Source organism: Cheilinus undulatus, linkage group 4, assembly GCF_018320785.1.
Source record: "Cheilinus undulatus linkage group 4, ASM1832078v1, whole genome shotgun sequence".
NCBI classification, from domain to species: Eukaryota; Metazoa; Chordata; class Actinopteri; order Labriformes; family Labridae; genus Cheilinus; species Cheilinus undulatus.
In genome coordinates, this window is record NC_054868.1 from 50,898,252 (window position 1) to 50,914,640 (window position 16,389).

General features: G+C 38.1%; 1 protein-coding gene across 1 annotated transcript in view; it reads left to right on the top strand.

The window, feature by feature from the left end:
• LOC121507795 (voltage-dependent T-type calcium channel subunit alpha-1I-like) overlaps window positions 1–16,389 on the top strand; it is a 317,733-nt gene that overhangs the window by 274,929 nt on the left and 26,415 nt on the right. The window contains exon 32 of the mRNA XM_041784135.1: window positions 2,285–2,731. Coding sequence (XP_041640069.1) covers window positions 2,285–2,731 — 447 coding nt within the window. The remainder of the gene's footprint in view (window positions 1–2,284; window positions 2,732–16,389) is intronic.

The following is a 16,389-nucleotide window of genomic DNA, read 5'->3' on the forward strand; positions in this document are numbered from 1 at the left end:
AATATTTTGGCTAATGTTTGACATACCCAGGACTGATTTCAAAAGACACCCCCCATCCCCCAAACATTAGTTATCTGGAAAATAATTACTGTTTTGTGTGTTTTTTTTTTTTTTTTTTTAGAAAAAACGTGACCATCCTGTAATCAAACTGGCATTTAAAGGGTTAAAATCCTGAAAATATTCAATAATCGACTGTTTTGATTAGAACTGAAGTTGATCAAAAGATTTGACCAAAAAAACAGGAAAAATATTAATGTATACTATTTTTATTGCCATTTTTGGAAGTGGACGTTGTTGTCCTTAGTGACTCGAATTGGTAGTAAATTTTGAATCAGATGCTGCATAAAAACTAAAAATTCATCAAAGTCAATACTTTGGCTAATCATTGACATATCCAAGCTGGATTTAGAAATAATGCCCCAGCCATCCAACATTTGGTTTAAGGAAGATAACAAATTTTTTTCACTTTTTTTCATAAAACCAACATTGATTTTAAGTAATCAAATTGGCATTTAAAGGGTTAAAATCCTCAAAATGGTTGAATGTTTGGTAGTTTTGAGCATGACTGAAGTTGTCTAAGAGATTTATTCAAACAAAGCAGAAAAAAATATTAATCTGTTAGGTTTTTATAGCAGCTTTTTGGAGGTGGACATTTTTGTCCTTAATGGCTTTAAAGGGTAGTAAATTAAAATGATGCCTGAGGGTTAATAATCAAAAAAATGGAGTTAGTATACACTTGGAAACACAAACAATAGCTGTATGCCATTTAGCTGCTGAGGTTTCATGGCCTGTAGAATGACTCTGCCATGTTCTAGTGCTGGTACATGCAGACACCTGCAAACATATTTGAAAAAAAACTGTTTAAGGGGAAGCACTGCATTGGGCCTCATTATCGCTGTGGAGCAAGGACAGAAACAAGCTGATGGGATTTGGGTAAATATTTTGTCCAAACTTTGGGCTCAGAGTCATGTCTGTTCCAGGTGTCAATCTAAAGTTTTTCTTAGAAAAATAATAATATTAATAAAAAAAAAAAATCACTAAACATTGGCTGAAAAAAAAACACTGGGGCTTTCGCTAGTTGTGTGCTAACCAAACTGTGCAAAAGTATCAAATTTATGCATGAAATAAAAAGTAAACGGGGTCCCCACACCAGGACGCTCTTATTTAAGCAAGGGGCTTTTCCTCAGACTTAAACACACATATGTAAGTCTGAGGAAAAGCCCCACCATCTTAAAGGGGACATATTATGCAAAAATCACTTTTTCAAGCTTTTCTAACAAAAATGTGTGCTCCTGACCTGTCCACAATCCCCTCAAATACCAGAAAAATCCATTTCCTTCCACACTCTCTTTCTCGACCTTTCAGAAAATGTGTGCTGACAAGCACAAACAAGCCATTCTCCAATTTTCCCCACATGATGGAGTTAGTTAGGGAGTTAGTCCCCGCCCCCCAGGTTTGGTTGGCCCTCCACGCTTGGAAGAAAGTTCCACCCCCATCTGCTGATCTTCCACTCAGTTGTTAGCTGAGATGCTGGATAGCTCAGTGGGTTACTCTGCTGACTTTGATCTGGGAGATCAGAATTAAAAAGATGATTTAGATGGGTTAATGGCGACATATGATCATGTAGAAGACATAAGCAGGTATTTCACACACCTTGTTCGATAAAGATATGGTTGACTTTTGATCCCAGGCAACAACACTACAATACCCACTATCCCCAAAATCACAGCACTGTCACTGATTGGTTAAGCCTTAAATTTCAGCTGTGAGCTGCTACTAGTGCAGTTAATGATCAGGAAGAAGAGGGAGGTAACTGTTGACCTCTGGAGACATCAGATGGCACCAAATACATGACTTGGCACCAGATCATCCAGTAGAATTTTTTCAAAATAATTCATTTGCAATAGATGGTTTCAACCTGTAGAGGGCGGTCACTATGGAATTTTTTTCACAAAAGGCATATTTTAAAAACTTTGTGCCAAAATGTCAAGATATGGATCTTCATCGACCAACAGTACTACTAAATTCCCATATGCATAGATATCCATCTGATAAAACCGGTCTGAGTGTAATTTGTAAATTGGATGTACAGTTACTTTACACCCAGGCATCCATTTAGCATCAGTTGTTGTAAAGAAAACTGCATTGGAAAGCTATCTTCTCTTCCCTTTTTTTCCTTGTATCTCCTTTTTTTTTAATCCAAATCTTACCATGTTTACATTTCATCTTCCCACTCATCTTCCTCTGATTCCTTCCCTCACCCTTTATCTCCCCCACCTACCAGGACACGCTGAGGGAGTGCCCACCGGACCGTCCAGGCAGCGACTATGGCTGCCATGCCGGGCTTCAGTTCATCTCCCCCATGTACTTCGTGTCATTCGTGCTCACAGCTCAGTTCGTCCTGATAAACGTGGTGGTCGCCGTCCTCATGAAGCACCTGGACGACTCCAACAAGGAGGCGCAGGAGGACGCAGAGATGGACGCTGAGATCGAGATGGAGCTGGCTCAGGGAGGCCTCTGCTGTATGATGGGAGGCATCGGCGCCATCGCCGGGGCCACAGGCGGCCCTGCGAGCGGGGCCACTGTGGGCGGAGGAGCGTCGGGTGCCATCACGGCTGGGGCGGTCGGGGCTGCAGGTATCGGGGTGATGGCTCCTCTAAGAGATGGAGGAGGAGGTTCAGCTCATGAGGGACATGCTCACCGGAGATGTCGCCTCTTCTCTCCTGCTGAGGTAAGACCACGATCCACTTTGAAGAAGAATTACTGCTGATGTAGACACACTGCTTCTTTGAATAATGCAGCAACAGAAGTTAGGCTCATGGGTTTGTTTCTGCGAGTCAGCAACTTTGATTTCAAAAGGATTTTAGGAAAATTAAATATTTTATTTAGCCCTTTTACCTTCCATATCATGCTGATCATTTTAGTGCTATTGTATTGTTTTAGTGAGCCTGACCCTCTCAAGTTTGTTACCCAGCTCAGGGAAAGTGAAGCGACAAAAAACAAATGTTTGTGGTGGCATAAAGAGGAGAAATGGGGCAATTATTGAGAAAAATTAGGAATTATTATTTCCTGGGGTTGGGAAAAGTCCCTGATTTTGCTGAGGTTGATGCCAGTAAGAGGATCTTTGGTTTTATTGCTGTTGAGATTGTTGTCTCTTGATTTCCAATAAACATCCAGAGACAGAAAAGGGTGGCAGGGATAGATAGAAAGATAGACAGATGGCTGAATGAATGGATGGGCACTGAAGTTACTGTCGTTATCACATATTCTGCATATATCCCCAGATGTGCAGAGAATCTGGTAGTTCCATGTTCTTTGCCCAAGTCCATGAATGTCCTGCTTGAGTAGCCCATCTACCATCAGGTTGCCCTGACTTGATGCAGACACTGTTTAGTCATGCATCATCCAAACCAGTATATGTACTGTTAAGGACCTTGCCTAAGGACCCACACTAGATACTGACCGATTTGAATCTGACTCTCCTGTATCACATCCAGTCGTAAACACCTTAGCATCCATGCGAGGGTGTGGGCTTGAGGTCAAGATCGTAGACTTCTCCAAAGGTGGCTGAGAATATTAAAGAAAAATTTGACCAAACAGCCACGCCAGGGAAGGAAGTTTAGTTTTTCATGGGGATTTCATATAGCTGACATTTCTCTGTACTGTATCCGGGCACGATTGCATTCATATCTCATACCAGCTGTGCCAGAGTCCACTTGAATCGCTTCTGAGACCACCTTCCCAAGCGGGCCCACTGCCCGGGCGTGGTTCATTTGCATTCACCTTGACCGAGACCTAGACATTTCCTTGCCAGGTATGGATGTGCTGCTCAGCTAAGCAACAGCAGCAAACCAGCATTAGTGTTTTATGGATAGATTTTAAATAATTAAGGGAGAAAAGCTGTTAAAAGTGAACAGAATGTCACACAAGCCTGTATAATAAATACACAGCCTGTCTTTTTTTGTAAACCTTAATAAAAAGGTACATTTGTGTCATGGTAAAGGAGGATGATGATGGCAGTCAGACTGCCGACACTTCAGTCAAACATGTGGTCACGTCCCCGTCATGGTTACTCCTCAGCAGAAGCTAATCATGCAGGATCATGAATGATGACCTGATGGGCTCTGTGACCGCTGCTCTGCCATCAAATATCTGCTGCATTCCTCTCACATCCTCTCTGAAGTCAGAGAGCAGTGCCCGGAAGATGAGTCACCAGTCATATAACAACATAATCACAAGATCACCGATCTAATCAGCGCCGGGATGATGCATGTCAGGAGTCACGGTGTAGTACCACTTCAGCGCTAGTCACAGCCCGAGAGGTGTTGTTTAGTCTCTCAGTATAACAACAGATGCTGCTGTCTCACCGAGCGTGCGGAGGACTGATTAGAACATCAACAGAAAATTAATCACCATTTTTGGTTTAGAAAGAATGCTGAGGATTCAGAGTTACCCAGGAGTCAGGGTTTGTTGTGTGCAGCTTTATTTTTCCCCAGCTGGTAGGACAATACAAGCGAGCTGCAGATGTGACTATGACCTGCTGGGTGACGCGTTAACAGACAGTCTGTTAAATAAATACTTATCAGAGAGGTTTTACTGTTTTACCAGCCTTAATAACTGAAATCAACTCAAGAAAAATAAATGAAAATTTAAAGGTTGACTCAAGAAATTAGAATGTTAGAAAAGCTTTTTGAAATGTAATTTAAAAAGTGAAATTTTCATTGACTCTAGATTAATTTCACATAAAGTAAAATATCTCAAGCCGTTTTTTGTTTGTTTTAATCTTGACATTTACAGCTTATGAAGATTCAAAGGCTGCTCTTAAAAATTTTAATCCTATGAGAAATAAATGTAAAATACAGAAATGCCAGCAAACCCTCTCTTGCCTTTTCTCGCTCACACTAACAGAATCACCAGCAAAAACAACTTGGCAGCTAAACGACAAATATTCCGTCTCAGCTGGTGGTCCAATGGTAGGCCTTTTTCCTGTTTATTTCCTTTTTTATTGTCAGGGAGTACATATCAAACAGGTATTCCAGCTGTGCCAATGGTGATTGAAGATGCTGTACAACAGGGGCAGCAGGCTGGGCTGTGGTCAATTTTACGACTCAAAAATCCTGTCTGGATTGGCTGAAAATCACACTAGCTTTAAGTAGGTGCAGATCCTTTCTTCTTGGGTTTTTTATGGCTAAGACAGTGACCTAGAAGCAGGGGTGACAGAATGCTGACAGGTCAGACTGAGCCTAAGCTGCCTGCCTCAGAGACAACCAAACCACTAGACCAGAGGTCATCAACTACAATTCAGACAAGGGTCGGGTTTATCCTTGATGAATGTTTTGGACCAGACTTTCAAATGAACAGACATTTTGTTCTAATTAACATTTAAAATAAAACATATTCTTTTCTTTCATATTTAGGTTATAAAGTGAGATCAGTTCCAGCCAGCCAGAAGGAGGCGATTGAAATATTTTCGCTGGATATTTCTGGGGCTGTGACATTCTCCATGGTCATTTTCAAATTGTCCCACTGCATACTCCTGTCAAGTAGTATGCAGTATGACTGCCAGTCGTACGTTATTGTGTAGTATGCTTGGCCTGGTTTAGCTGGTTTCCGGTATACAGAAGTATGTCATACCCTGGTCAATTGCAAACAACACTAAAGTGTTTTCCATCCATTTATGTACAGAAAAAATCTGGGAGGTGCTTTTATTTGAGTTTTCGGGATTTTTATAGCCGGTGTTTTTAGCTTAGCATGTATAGTGCAGTGAAAGGACACACCTGACAGCGCCTTTCCGGCCGTTACGAGCCGTAACGGCAAAACAAAAACAATAGTGACCCTATTACAACTTATTTCGCTACAGTACATGTTAAAAAGGTAAAGATAAAAAGTAATGGCACTACCATTTGTAACTGTCAGTCGCTCCGGTGAAAGTTTCTCCGCTCTCCGCCATTACAAACTCTGACCTGGCGCTTTGCATTGTGGGTAACAGTACACGAAGCAGACTGGTCCAATGCAAACTGTGAAAAATTCCAGAATCAGTACGTCATCCAGGTATTTTTGGAATACTGCAACTTTCGCATTTGTTCGCATACTGCATACTACATTTTGGGCAAATCAGTACACACTGCTAGTATAGTAGGGGAATTCAAAAACAGCCGATCACTGGGTTTGATGCTAAAACATGCTGTGTTGATTGGTGAAAAACCTGTGGAAGAAACAGGTCTTTTGATTTGATTTTCCAGCAAAAAAAAACCACCCAAATTTGAAAGTTTTTTTTTTTTTTTTTAAATTAAGAATAAACTACTGAGTTTATGTTACCATGCGTCATATTTGTTAATAATGGCTAACAGGTGGATTTCTGTAAAAAAAAGATCAAACATTAAACCAGTCCAGACTCTTTTTTTTTTTTTTAATCTCAATTGTGTTCAAGGTTTTTATTTAATTCTTTTAAGGAATTAAACAAAATATGCCAGCTTTATGTCAATATATTTTTTCCTCTACATATTTCTGCATTTAATAATGTTCAGAAAGCTGGATGGGAAGATGTGGGGGCTTGATGTGGCCGCTAGGCCATCTGTGCACCTATGGGAACATTAGCATGTTTTTTTTCAATATTTCAACTCATTTACGTCCCTGTCTTGCAAAAAAAGCTGTTTTTTTCAATATTTCAACTCCTTTACATCCCTTTCTTGCAAAAAAAAGCTGTTTTTACCATGTTAATGAAGTAATTTCTTAAGATATCATGGGATCTTGGGGGGGGGGGGGGCAGGATGGGTGAGTGGGGTGGGATGTTAAATTTATCATTTTTGTCCTGTCTCTTGATTCAAGTTCTTAAGTGCAGTGTAGTAAATTTTTGGAAATTTGGGTATAAATTTTGACATATCTTTCGATTTGTCATCAAAGACATTGGTGGGTCCATAGGTTAGACCAGTGGAGAACCACTGATCTAGGGACTATATCATCTGTGCCTTATAATTATTTTGGATACTTGTAATAGCTGCAATAAATTTTTAAATTTATTTATTTTTTTATCAAATTAGTTTGATGTGTATTTGCAGATGCTAATTGGACTGCTCTGTATAATACTACACATTTTCTGATACGTCTCTCTCCATAATAGTTGGATCGAGGTGATTTTAGAATGGTTTATAGTTAACTCTAGGGTTTTTTTTTATGCTAGTTTATTCAGAACGAACTGTTTTCCCTGTAAGTGAACTGCTTGTAAGTGCTTGTTCTCTAACCAACCTGCGGCTGGGACATGGGCATCAAGGATTTGACAGTGATGTCTAAGTCCTGTAAGTCTATGTGTCATCTGACATCTTCCAAGGCTTTGCAGACTGCTTGGATGCTTGCATACTACCTGATCAAAACAAGCAGCTAAACTACTGTTAAACTAGCCACTAAAAAGGTAGTTAAAGTAATTACACCAATATTTGTTGTGCTGTTGCTGCCCAATTCTGCAAAACATCTGTTTAAAACAGATTGCTGAATCTGACTTGGAAAATAAGAACAACCAAGCATCCGACAAGTTTAGGAGAAGAATATAAACATAGCCCTTAATGCAAATGATCTGTGATTGGCATGTTTTTCCTGGTTTATTTTAAGACTTTATTAACTTCATGCACAGCAACAGTTGGTGTTGCACATCATGCCAGGCTCTGTGGGTCTGCACAGCATCTGGAGCTGTTTTTATTCATGAAATCCTGCTGCCCTACTTGTGCAAATACAAGGTGATGATGACTTTTACACACATGCAGAAAGCACAGACTGAACACACACTCATACAAGTTCAGCTGAAGATCCACGTGCCCAAATGCACACACGTGTTAAGATATGAAATGGCCGCTGTCTCCAGCTTTCTAAAAATACCATGATTGAGGGGGGGAAGCTGTGACGGTGGTGGCTCTCATTCTTCAGCTCCCTGATTGCTGCATCTTAAACAGCGAGTTGGTACGAACTGCATTTATAATCAGGCTCACATAAAATTATAGCACCTGTGCATGAAAATAGGTATTTTTAGATGTATGCCTGCTGAGGCAGAAAAGAAGGGAAACACATAAATACACAATAAGAGGCAGAAACAAAGCAGCAGGATACTAGGGAATGAAGAGTACAACAAATACAAATAACATTTGGAACATGGAAGATGAGGAAGTGATTGCATTGGCTGAAAGAATGAAGCAGAGAGCCACAAAATGATTGGACAAAGGTTTGTTTGCACCAGGCAGGTGTAAAGTGGAGTGTTTAACTGTAATGTGTTTGGGCAGGTGACAACAGTGCCAAGAAAACCACAAGGTTGCTCATTAAAACTGACCCCATAAACACAATTTCTTATTAGGAGAAGAAGAAAGCATGGAGTGCTTTCAGCTGATTGCCTGCTGGCCTGTGTATATATGTATTACAGAGATGAGAAGTAGTCTTTGAGGGAGCTTATTGGATGTTATTTCTCCATCTGTCATGTAAAAGCTGGAAACAGATCTTTATTATTAATCATAGAAAGTCTGAGATACATTACAATGTAATGTTCTCATGTGTAAAAGTCGTATGTCCTATGCTGTCTTCCCTCTCCATCTGCAAACTTTCCTAAAAACAAGAACTGCACCAGCAGAGTTTCTCAAGGACACCTTCTTTTTGCATCCTCAGCTAAAAATGCTCAATAAACTTGACTTTAAAATAAGTCTCATTTGCAGTATAAAGCTACTTTACTGTTTTTTGGAGTTCCCCTCTGCTCTATGGATCCTGTTAGTTAATGTGAGATCATTGGCTTTCCTGACAGCAACTTTACTCGTATTGATCAGTCCTGCAGAGGGAGGCAGACACTTCTAGTGAGATTTTACAGAAAAAAGTAATATTAACAACTTTCACTTCTGTGTTATGTTACAGTATAATAATTTATGTTAAATTCCTTTTTATGTTGTAATTTGTTTTGTTGTGTTAGTATAACATATGTTATGTTATATTATAAAATGTCATTTTTTAATTTCATGTAATGTTATGTTACATTATTTTAATGTTATGTTCCTTTTAATATTACATTGTGTTGTGTTATGTCAAAATATGTTACCAAAATATAATATAAACTGTTGCTTGTTTTATCATCGTTATCAATGTTATGTTACGTTATATTACATTATTTCATGTTATGTTATGCCATGTTACCTTATGTTATATTATGGGGTTTTTTTTATGTTGTACTGTGTTACGCTATGATAGTATGTTATGTGACATTGTTCTGTTACGTTATGTTACAAAACCTTATGGTCCATAGCTCTATGTTTTGGAACATTATTTTATGTTGAGCTATGCTAGATAACAATATATTACCTTACATTAGGTTATCAAACCTAACACAGAGTTCAGTACTTTATTTTATGCTATCTAACGTAACTTTTCCTTATGTGATGTTACCTTACATGACTTTACCTTATGTTATGGTTCTTTAGAATATATTAAGTTACGTTGCCTTATGTGGTGTTACCTTACATTACCTCACCATATGTGACGCTACCTTATGATATGTTACCTTAACTTACCTTGCATTACGTTACCTAATGTTTCCTGGTGTTATGTTTCCCTACATAACTTCACCTTATGTAACTTTGTGTAACATTACCTTTTGTCCCATTACCTTACATTACATTACATTTTGTTACCTTACCTTATGTTAAGTTTCTTTACGTTATGTTACTTTATATTACATTACTTTACGTTACCTTATGTCAGCTCCCTTATGTTATGTTACCTTGTGTAACCCTACTTAACGTTATGTCCCTTCATGTTATGGTTCTTTATGTTACATTACCTTATGTCACATTATCTTACATTACAGAACTCTGTTATGCTACCTTGTCATGTCACTTTATGTAATGGTACTTAACATTATGTTACTTAATGTTACATTACCTTATGTAACATTACATTATTTAACGCTACCTTATGTTACCTCATGTAACAATACCTGAAGTTGCATTACCTTACGTTACCTTGCACCTACCCTATGTAACCTTACGTTACATTACCTTATGTTACCTAATGTCACCTAATGTTACGTCACCTAATGTTACCTAATGTAACCTGATGTTACGTCACCATACATCAACTAATGTTACCTAATATTACCTTATGTAATGTTACCTTATGTGACGTATTTTTACTTTATGTTACCTAATGTTACCTCACCTTACGTTACCCTAATGTTACCTGATGTTACCTAATGTTACGCCACTTTACGTTACCTAATTTTACCTAAAGTTACCTAATTTTACATCACCTTACGTTACTTAATGCCTACCTACTGTAACCTAATGTTACGTCTCCTTTCGTTACCCAATGTTATGTTACCATATGTTCCCTTATGTTGCGTATCCTTAGGTAACCTAATGCATACCTAATGTTACTAATGTTACTAATGTTACATCCCCTTACTTGACCTAATGTTACCTAATGTTACCTAAAGTTATGTCACCTTACATTACCTAATGTTACCTAATATTACCTAATGTTTCATCATCTTACATTACCTAATGTTCCCCTAATGTTATATTGCCTCATGATACCTTACCTTACGTGACTTTACTTTGTAATCTTATATTTCCTCATGTTACCTTATGTTAACCTATTTTGTGTCACCTTACATGGTGATGCCGCTTGTTTTATGATCTAATTTAATGCTTGATCATTCCCTATACCATAGTACTGTATATGCATGTTACAGGGGTGGGATGGGCGTTTGAACTCACAACTAATGGCAGAGAAAAACTATGGTCCATCACACGTAAGCAGAATAAAACATGAAAGAGTTACAGCAAAAGAACATTGGTTTCCATTTAAATTGTACTGCCTCATGTAACAGTCTTTTCCCTTTTTTATTTTCATGGCGCTGACAAACGAGCCATGTTTGTCGCTGTGGCTCTGTCATGACAGTCACCATAACAAGATATGTCCCATCACAGGTATGAAAATTAAGATATTTAAGGCAATATAAGAACTCAACTAAATATATATAATGTAGGAGTAGTCTTTTTCTCCATATAGCCATTTTTAAGTGCATAAAATCTATTTTGTGTATTTTCTGTGTATGTGGCTCTGTGTATGTAGTGCTTCTGCAGCCAGCCTGGGAGTTTTTTGCTCTTGCTGTGTGTAAAGCACTTTATAAACAACTATTTTTAAAAGTGCTATATAAAAAAAGTTATTATAGTTATGTTTTTCTGTTATTAGGCTGCAGAGTTACACATCATAGGCTGCGAACTAGAATGAAGAATGACAGTAGAGTCTGTAGATTCAAAGGCAGACACAGTTGGTCACATGGCATTTTTACAACTATTATGTGTATCTCCCATTACAACTACTTTAACTAGTCGTAGCCAGAATAAGTTCCTCATACGGCCATGATGTGGATGACTCTGGGCCAGAAGAATAGAAACAGGTGGCCCTATTCCTGCCCATCTGGCTAGGGAGATCCTGGTGCATTATCTACATGTGGACTGATATTTTGCATATAACCTCATACTGAAAAGCTTTTAATATTTTGAGCACATATCATGACTGAAACTAGCCAGCATTTATAATGTATGGACACTCCTTTAGCTAACGCTACACTGACTCGATCTAAATTCTTTTGAGATTTTTTAGCAATTAGCTCTAGTTCAGAACTGCAGATGTTAAACTAATGAACCTGAATGACCTTTTGTACTTCAGCTCCAACCAAAGGAAATTAAAGTTGTCATCCATCTTGAAATATGACACTGAGTCAATGGATGAGAGCAGAAAGAGAGGGAGAGAGGAAGGACTGGAAGATACAGTGAGTGGGTGGCGGGCTCAGCCACACTCTCATTGTGCTTCTAGCTCATTGTCTGTCTGCCTCCTGGTATTTTTAACCAAAGGAGGAGTAAAAAAGAGAGGATGAGGTCTTTCAAGTGGTATTCTACATGAGCTGGATTGTTAATCTCTTTTCTGATTAGCCAGCAAGTTGCTTTGACAAAATCTAATCATAGTGTTAATGTTCGTGTGTATTCATACAAAGATGTAGATTTTTTTTTTTCTTTAAAAGAACTGAAAACCAGTAAGGTGAACTTGTGCACAAATGGTTTGTCTGGGTGAGCGAAGGGAGCAAGCCCTGACTGATCTAGATGTGTGAATCCCACTGCTTCTCCAAGTGACCACATGGTAGAAATTTTAAAGAAATATAAACTGGGAATGAGAAGCATTCCACCTACTCATGTATGTTAACTGGAACTCTGATACTGTACAAACCCAGTTACAAAAAAGTTGGGCCGCTGTGTAAAACATTCCAAAAACATTGCAATCATTGTCAAATATCATAAACCCATATGTATTCACAATAAGCCACGTATCAGATGATGAAAATATGGCATTTTTCCACTTCATTAAAAATATTAGCTCATGATTCTGGAAATCACTGCAAAGGCTCAGGAACAGAGTTGGCCAAGTTAAAGCTGGATCATGCAAAGAAGAAGCCATATTTGAACACGGTCCAGAAATTCTAGTCTCCTCTGTGCCAAAGCTCATTTTTAAAGGATTGAGGCAAAATGGAAAACTGTTCTGTGGTCACATGAATCAAAATTTGAAATTTTTTTTGGAACCCATGGATTGTGTCCTGCAAACTAAAGAGCAGCTGGACCATGTAGCTCAGTGATACTCAACACGTGGCTCATGAACCACATGTGGCTCTTTTGTGATGATTTGTGGCTCTTTCATGTCTTCATTTGAAATACTTTGCCCCAGAAAACCTTAAAAAAGGGAAACTTTGACCTCAGAAATTATCTATTGCAAGTCACATAAATCAGCTTGTTTCCCACTTATACAGTAGGCTTTATTTGTCAGACATAATTGTCGACCTTTATCTTTTGTCTGTATTCTCCATTGCCCTTATTGACCTTTTTTTGCCCTTTTTTGTTTACCAGTTTTTAATCAATTTTTGCTGCTTTTAGCCCATTTTAACCCTTTTCATTGGGTTTTGCCTCTTTAATCCTGCTACTTGCAATTTACTATTTTTCCCACTTCTTTCAATTTTTTCCATTTTTTCCACTCTGCTTGCTTTTCGCTCATTTTTTGCCATCTGTAACTAATTTTTTTTCTCAGTACTCACCCATTAATGCACTTTTCTCTCAATTTTTGACATTTTTCACCTTGTTTTTGCCCATTTTTTCCTGCTTTTTGGCCTTTTTTCCCTCTTCTTTTTACCACTTTAAGGCTGTTTTTGCCGCTATTATCCTTTTTTGCCCTTTTCAACAGTTTTAGTCAGTTTTTTTTTTGTTTTTGTCTTTTATCCTGATTGTTGGAATTTGCAATTTTTTTCCCCTTTCTTACATTTTTTTTTTTTTGCCATTGTTCACCAATTTTAGCTTCCTTTTGCCATTAAAAGCCCATTTTCCCCCATTTTTGCCACTTTTTGACCATTTTAGTCACTTTTCACTCATTTTTTGGTCACATTTTTTTTACCATTTTTGCCAACTTTAACTAATTTCTTTGGTCACTTCTCACCCGTTTATACCCCCTTTTTTCCCGCATTTTTGTCACTACTCACCCAGTTTTCTGCCTATTTTCCCCCTTTTGACCCTTTTTTTTTTTTTTTTTTTGCATTTTTGCCATTTTTTTGAACTTTTACTTTACTTTTTGCCACTTTCAGCCAAATTTTGGCACTTTCATCCTGCTTTTGCCCCCTTGTCACCAGTTTTTGCCTCTTTTATCCTACTTTTTATAATTTGCATTTTTTTTCCTCCACACCCCTTTCTGCCACTTTTTTCCTCATTTTTTGCCACTGTATTGCTGCATTTAGACCGTTTTGCCAGCTTTAACTTATTTTTTTAACTTTACCCATTTTTTCACCAATTTTTCACCACGTAGATTGTGGCTCTTGCAAAATTTATTTTTCAATGAGATTTATAAATCATTGCATTCTGTATGAATTTACATTTTTTAGTCGTCATGAAGTCTCTGTTTTCAGAGTTCAAACAGCAAAAGAGGTTTCAAAAGTTAGCATTGTGTGAAATGGTTCAAAAACTTTTAATTTAACCCTCAGCCCCTCCTAGAGCCCTTTAGGGCTTTTTTATTGTATTTTTTTGCTCATACTTTGGCAGTTGTCATGCTAAGATGATGATATTTGACAAAGATGTTCATTTTTTATGAATTTTTGAAATTTCACTATCCACTCTGTGTTGACAGAATTTTCCACCATGTAGACAAAAAACTCACACTCTCCCTCCTAAAGCCCTTTTAGGCCTCATTGACAACCATTAAAACCACTTATTTTCATTCTACTGCCACTGCAATACAGAAATAAGAAATCCTGTTAATTCTTCTGTAGTTAAGTCATTCAGGGGTAAAAATATTTGCACACCAAAAAATGCTGCCAAATTTCACCATTTTTCAATGTTTGCAGAGAGGCATTGTGGGAGGTAATGACCTTGTTTGAACTGATAGGATATATCAGTGACTGTAGACCAGTGGAATTAATTATTTTGACTAAAACTACTTTGGGTGTTTTCTATGGATGTCTGGTGAAAAATTAAAATTATGAAAATGAATCCACATTTGCTATCCATGATTAGGACTGGAGTTAAGGACCATATTTAATATTTCTAAATATATCCAATGTCCTAAAAGGGCTTTAAGAGGAAGAGTGTGATTTTTTTTTAATTCTTTTGTTATTACACAACACTTTATGGTATGTCAGAATCAGTGTTGCTGCTAATCATTGACATATCCAAGACCGATAATTCCTGCAAAAAAAAAAAAAAAAAATCTGCTTTGCAGGTTTCAAATAGAAATTAATTCATTTTTTTGTGTCAGAAAAAGTGACATATTGTAAATAAACTGGCATTTATAGGCTTAAAATGATTTAAAAAAAAATTCACATCTGCTATACATGATTAGGACTGGAGTTGAGGACCGAAAAAAAAAAAAGTTTTTTCATTCATTTTTGATACTTTAAATATACTCAATGACCTAAAAGGGCTCTAAGAGGGAGAGTGGGATTTTTTTTAAAGGAGGGCCTGAGGGTTAATGTGTTTTGTTGTTGTGCAAATATGCAACCAAAGATCGCATTTTACGCTAAAGTTGCTGTTGTGTAAAGATAATCTAGATACTGCAGAGAAATATGCCTATTGCATTAGTATTTTAGCAGAGAAATAGGAAAGATCAGTCTTGATCCAGAATTTCTTTAGAAATATGATGGATGATTTATGAAAAGAAAAGCAATAAAATAAATGTAATATGGAAAGGAACTGTGAACTGCAGAGTGAGGTTCTTAGCGGATGAAAGCCTCTCTGGGTGGGAGAAATCAGAAGGCAGGGCAGTGAATCAAACAGGGTCATGGGCACCATTTACCACAACCGTGGCCCCCGGCTAAGCCAATCAATCAGGCTGCCTCACCCCTCGCTGTGTGTCTCTCCACACTTGAAACAATATGTATGTGTGTGTGTGCGTGTAGTACATCGGGGGTGCGGCCAAGGTCTGACTATCGACTGTGACTGCCCTCTTCACCTCACAGTCGTCAGCAGTTACTCTCATATGGAGAGAAAGAGCAGGAAAGAGCAGCTGGAGGGAGCAGCGGTTTTAACTTTAGATGCAGTGGCAGAAAAAGCTGAGCTGACGCGGAAAAACACAACTCATAAGAACTGATTTAGTCATTGGAGAAAGCAGATGGGATCTGAATGTGAGAAAGTCACACCTCGAAAACCTGCATCCTCTGTCTTCACTACAGAAAACAAAGGTTATTGATGCTTCTATGTTTGTGGTACACACACCCTTCCTTGAAGCTTGGACAACACAAGGGTCACACCACCACATCTTCCAAAATATCTGACATTTCCGATGGTCTTGTTTACAGAAGTCAGAGTAAAATGACGAGTGAGAAAAAGAGAGATTAAGGCAACCAACTTGGACACTTGTGTGCTCATGATTGGTCTCCAAGTCCAAATCCAACCCTGAATACTTCTCCCTGATCTGATTTACTTAATGCATCCCACTGACTGAAACCAATTACTCAAGGCTCCATGTTGCTCCTCAGCAGGAATTCTAAGTCATGCGCATCTTAACTTAGCTCTGCTCTGATTCTTAACAGAATCAGAGCTGTTTTTTAAAGCAATCGTGTAGTTAATTTTACACACTTGACATTCATCTGATAAGCTTAGAGCAGGCGAAAAGTCATCGACCTCCATTTTGCACCTGCCAGCACTGACTGAAAAGAGGCCCAGTTACAGCACAAGACGATGATGGAGCAGGTGTTGGACTAAAGATGTCAGAGAAGACAGAGTGTTAATGATGGAGAGGGAGGAGTACAGATGATGGATTTGCTCAGTGCAAAGTGAGAAACAGTCTTTTGGAAGAGATGCTGACTTCAGTAAGTCATCTGATGATTGGATAATG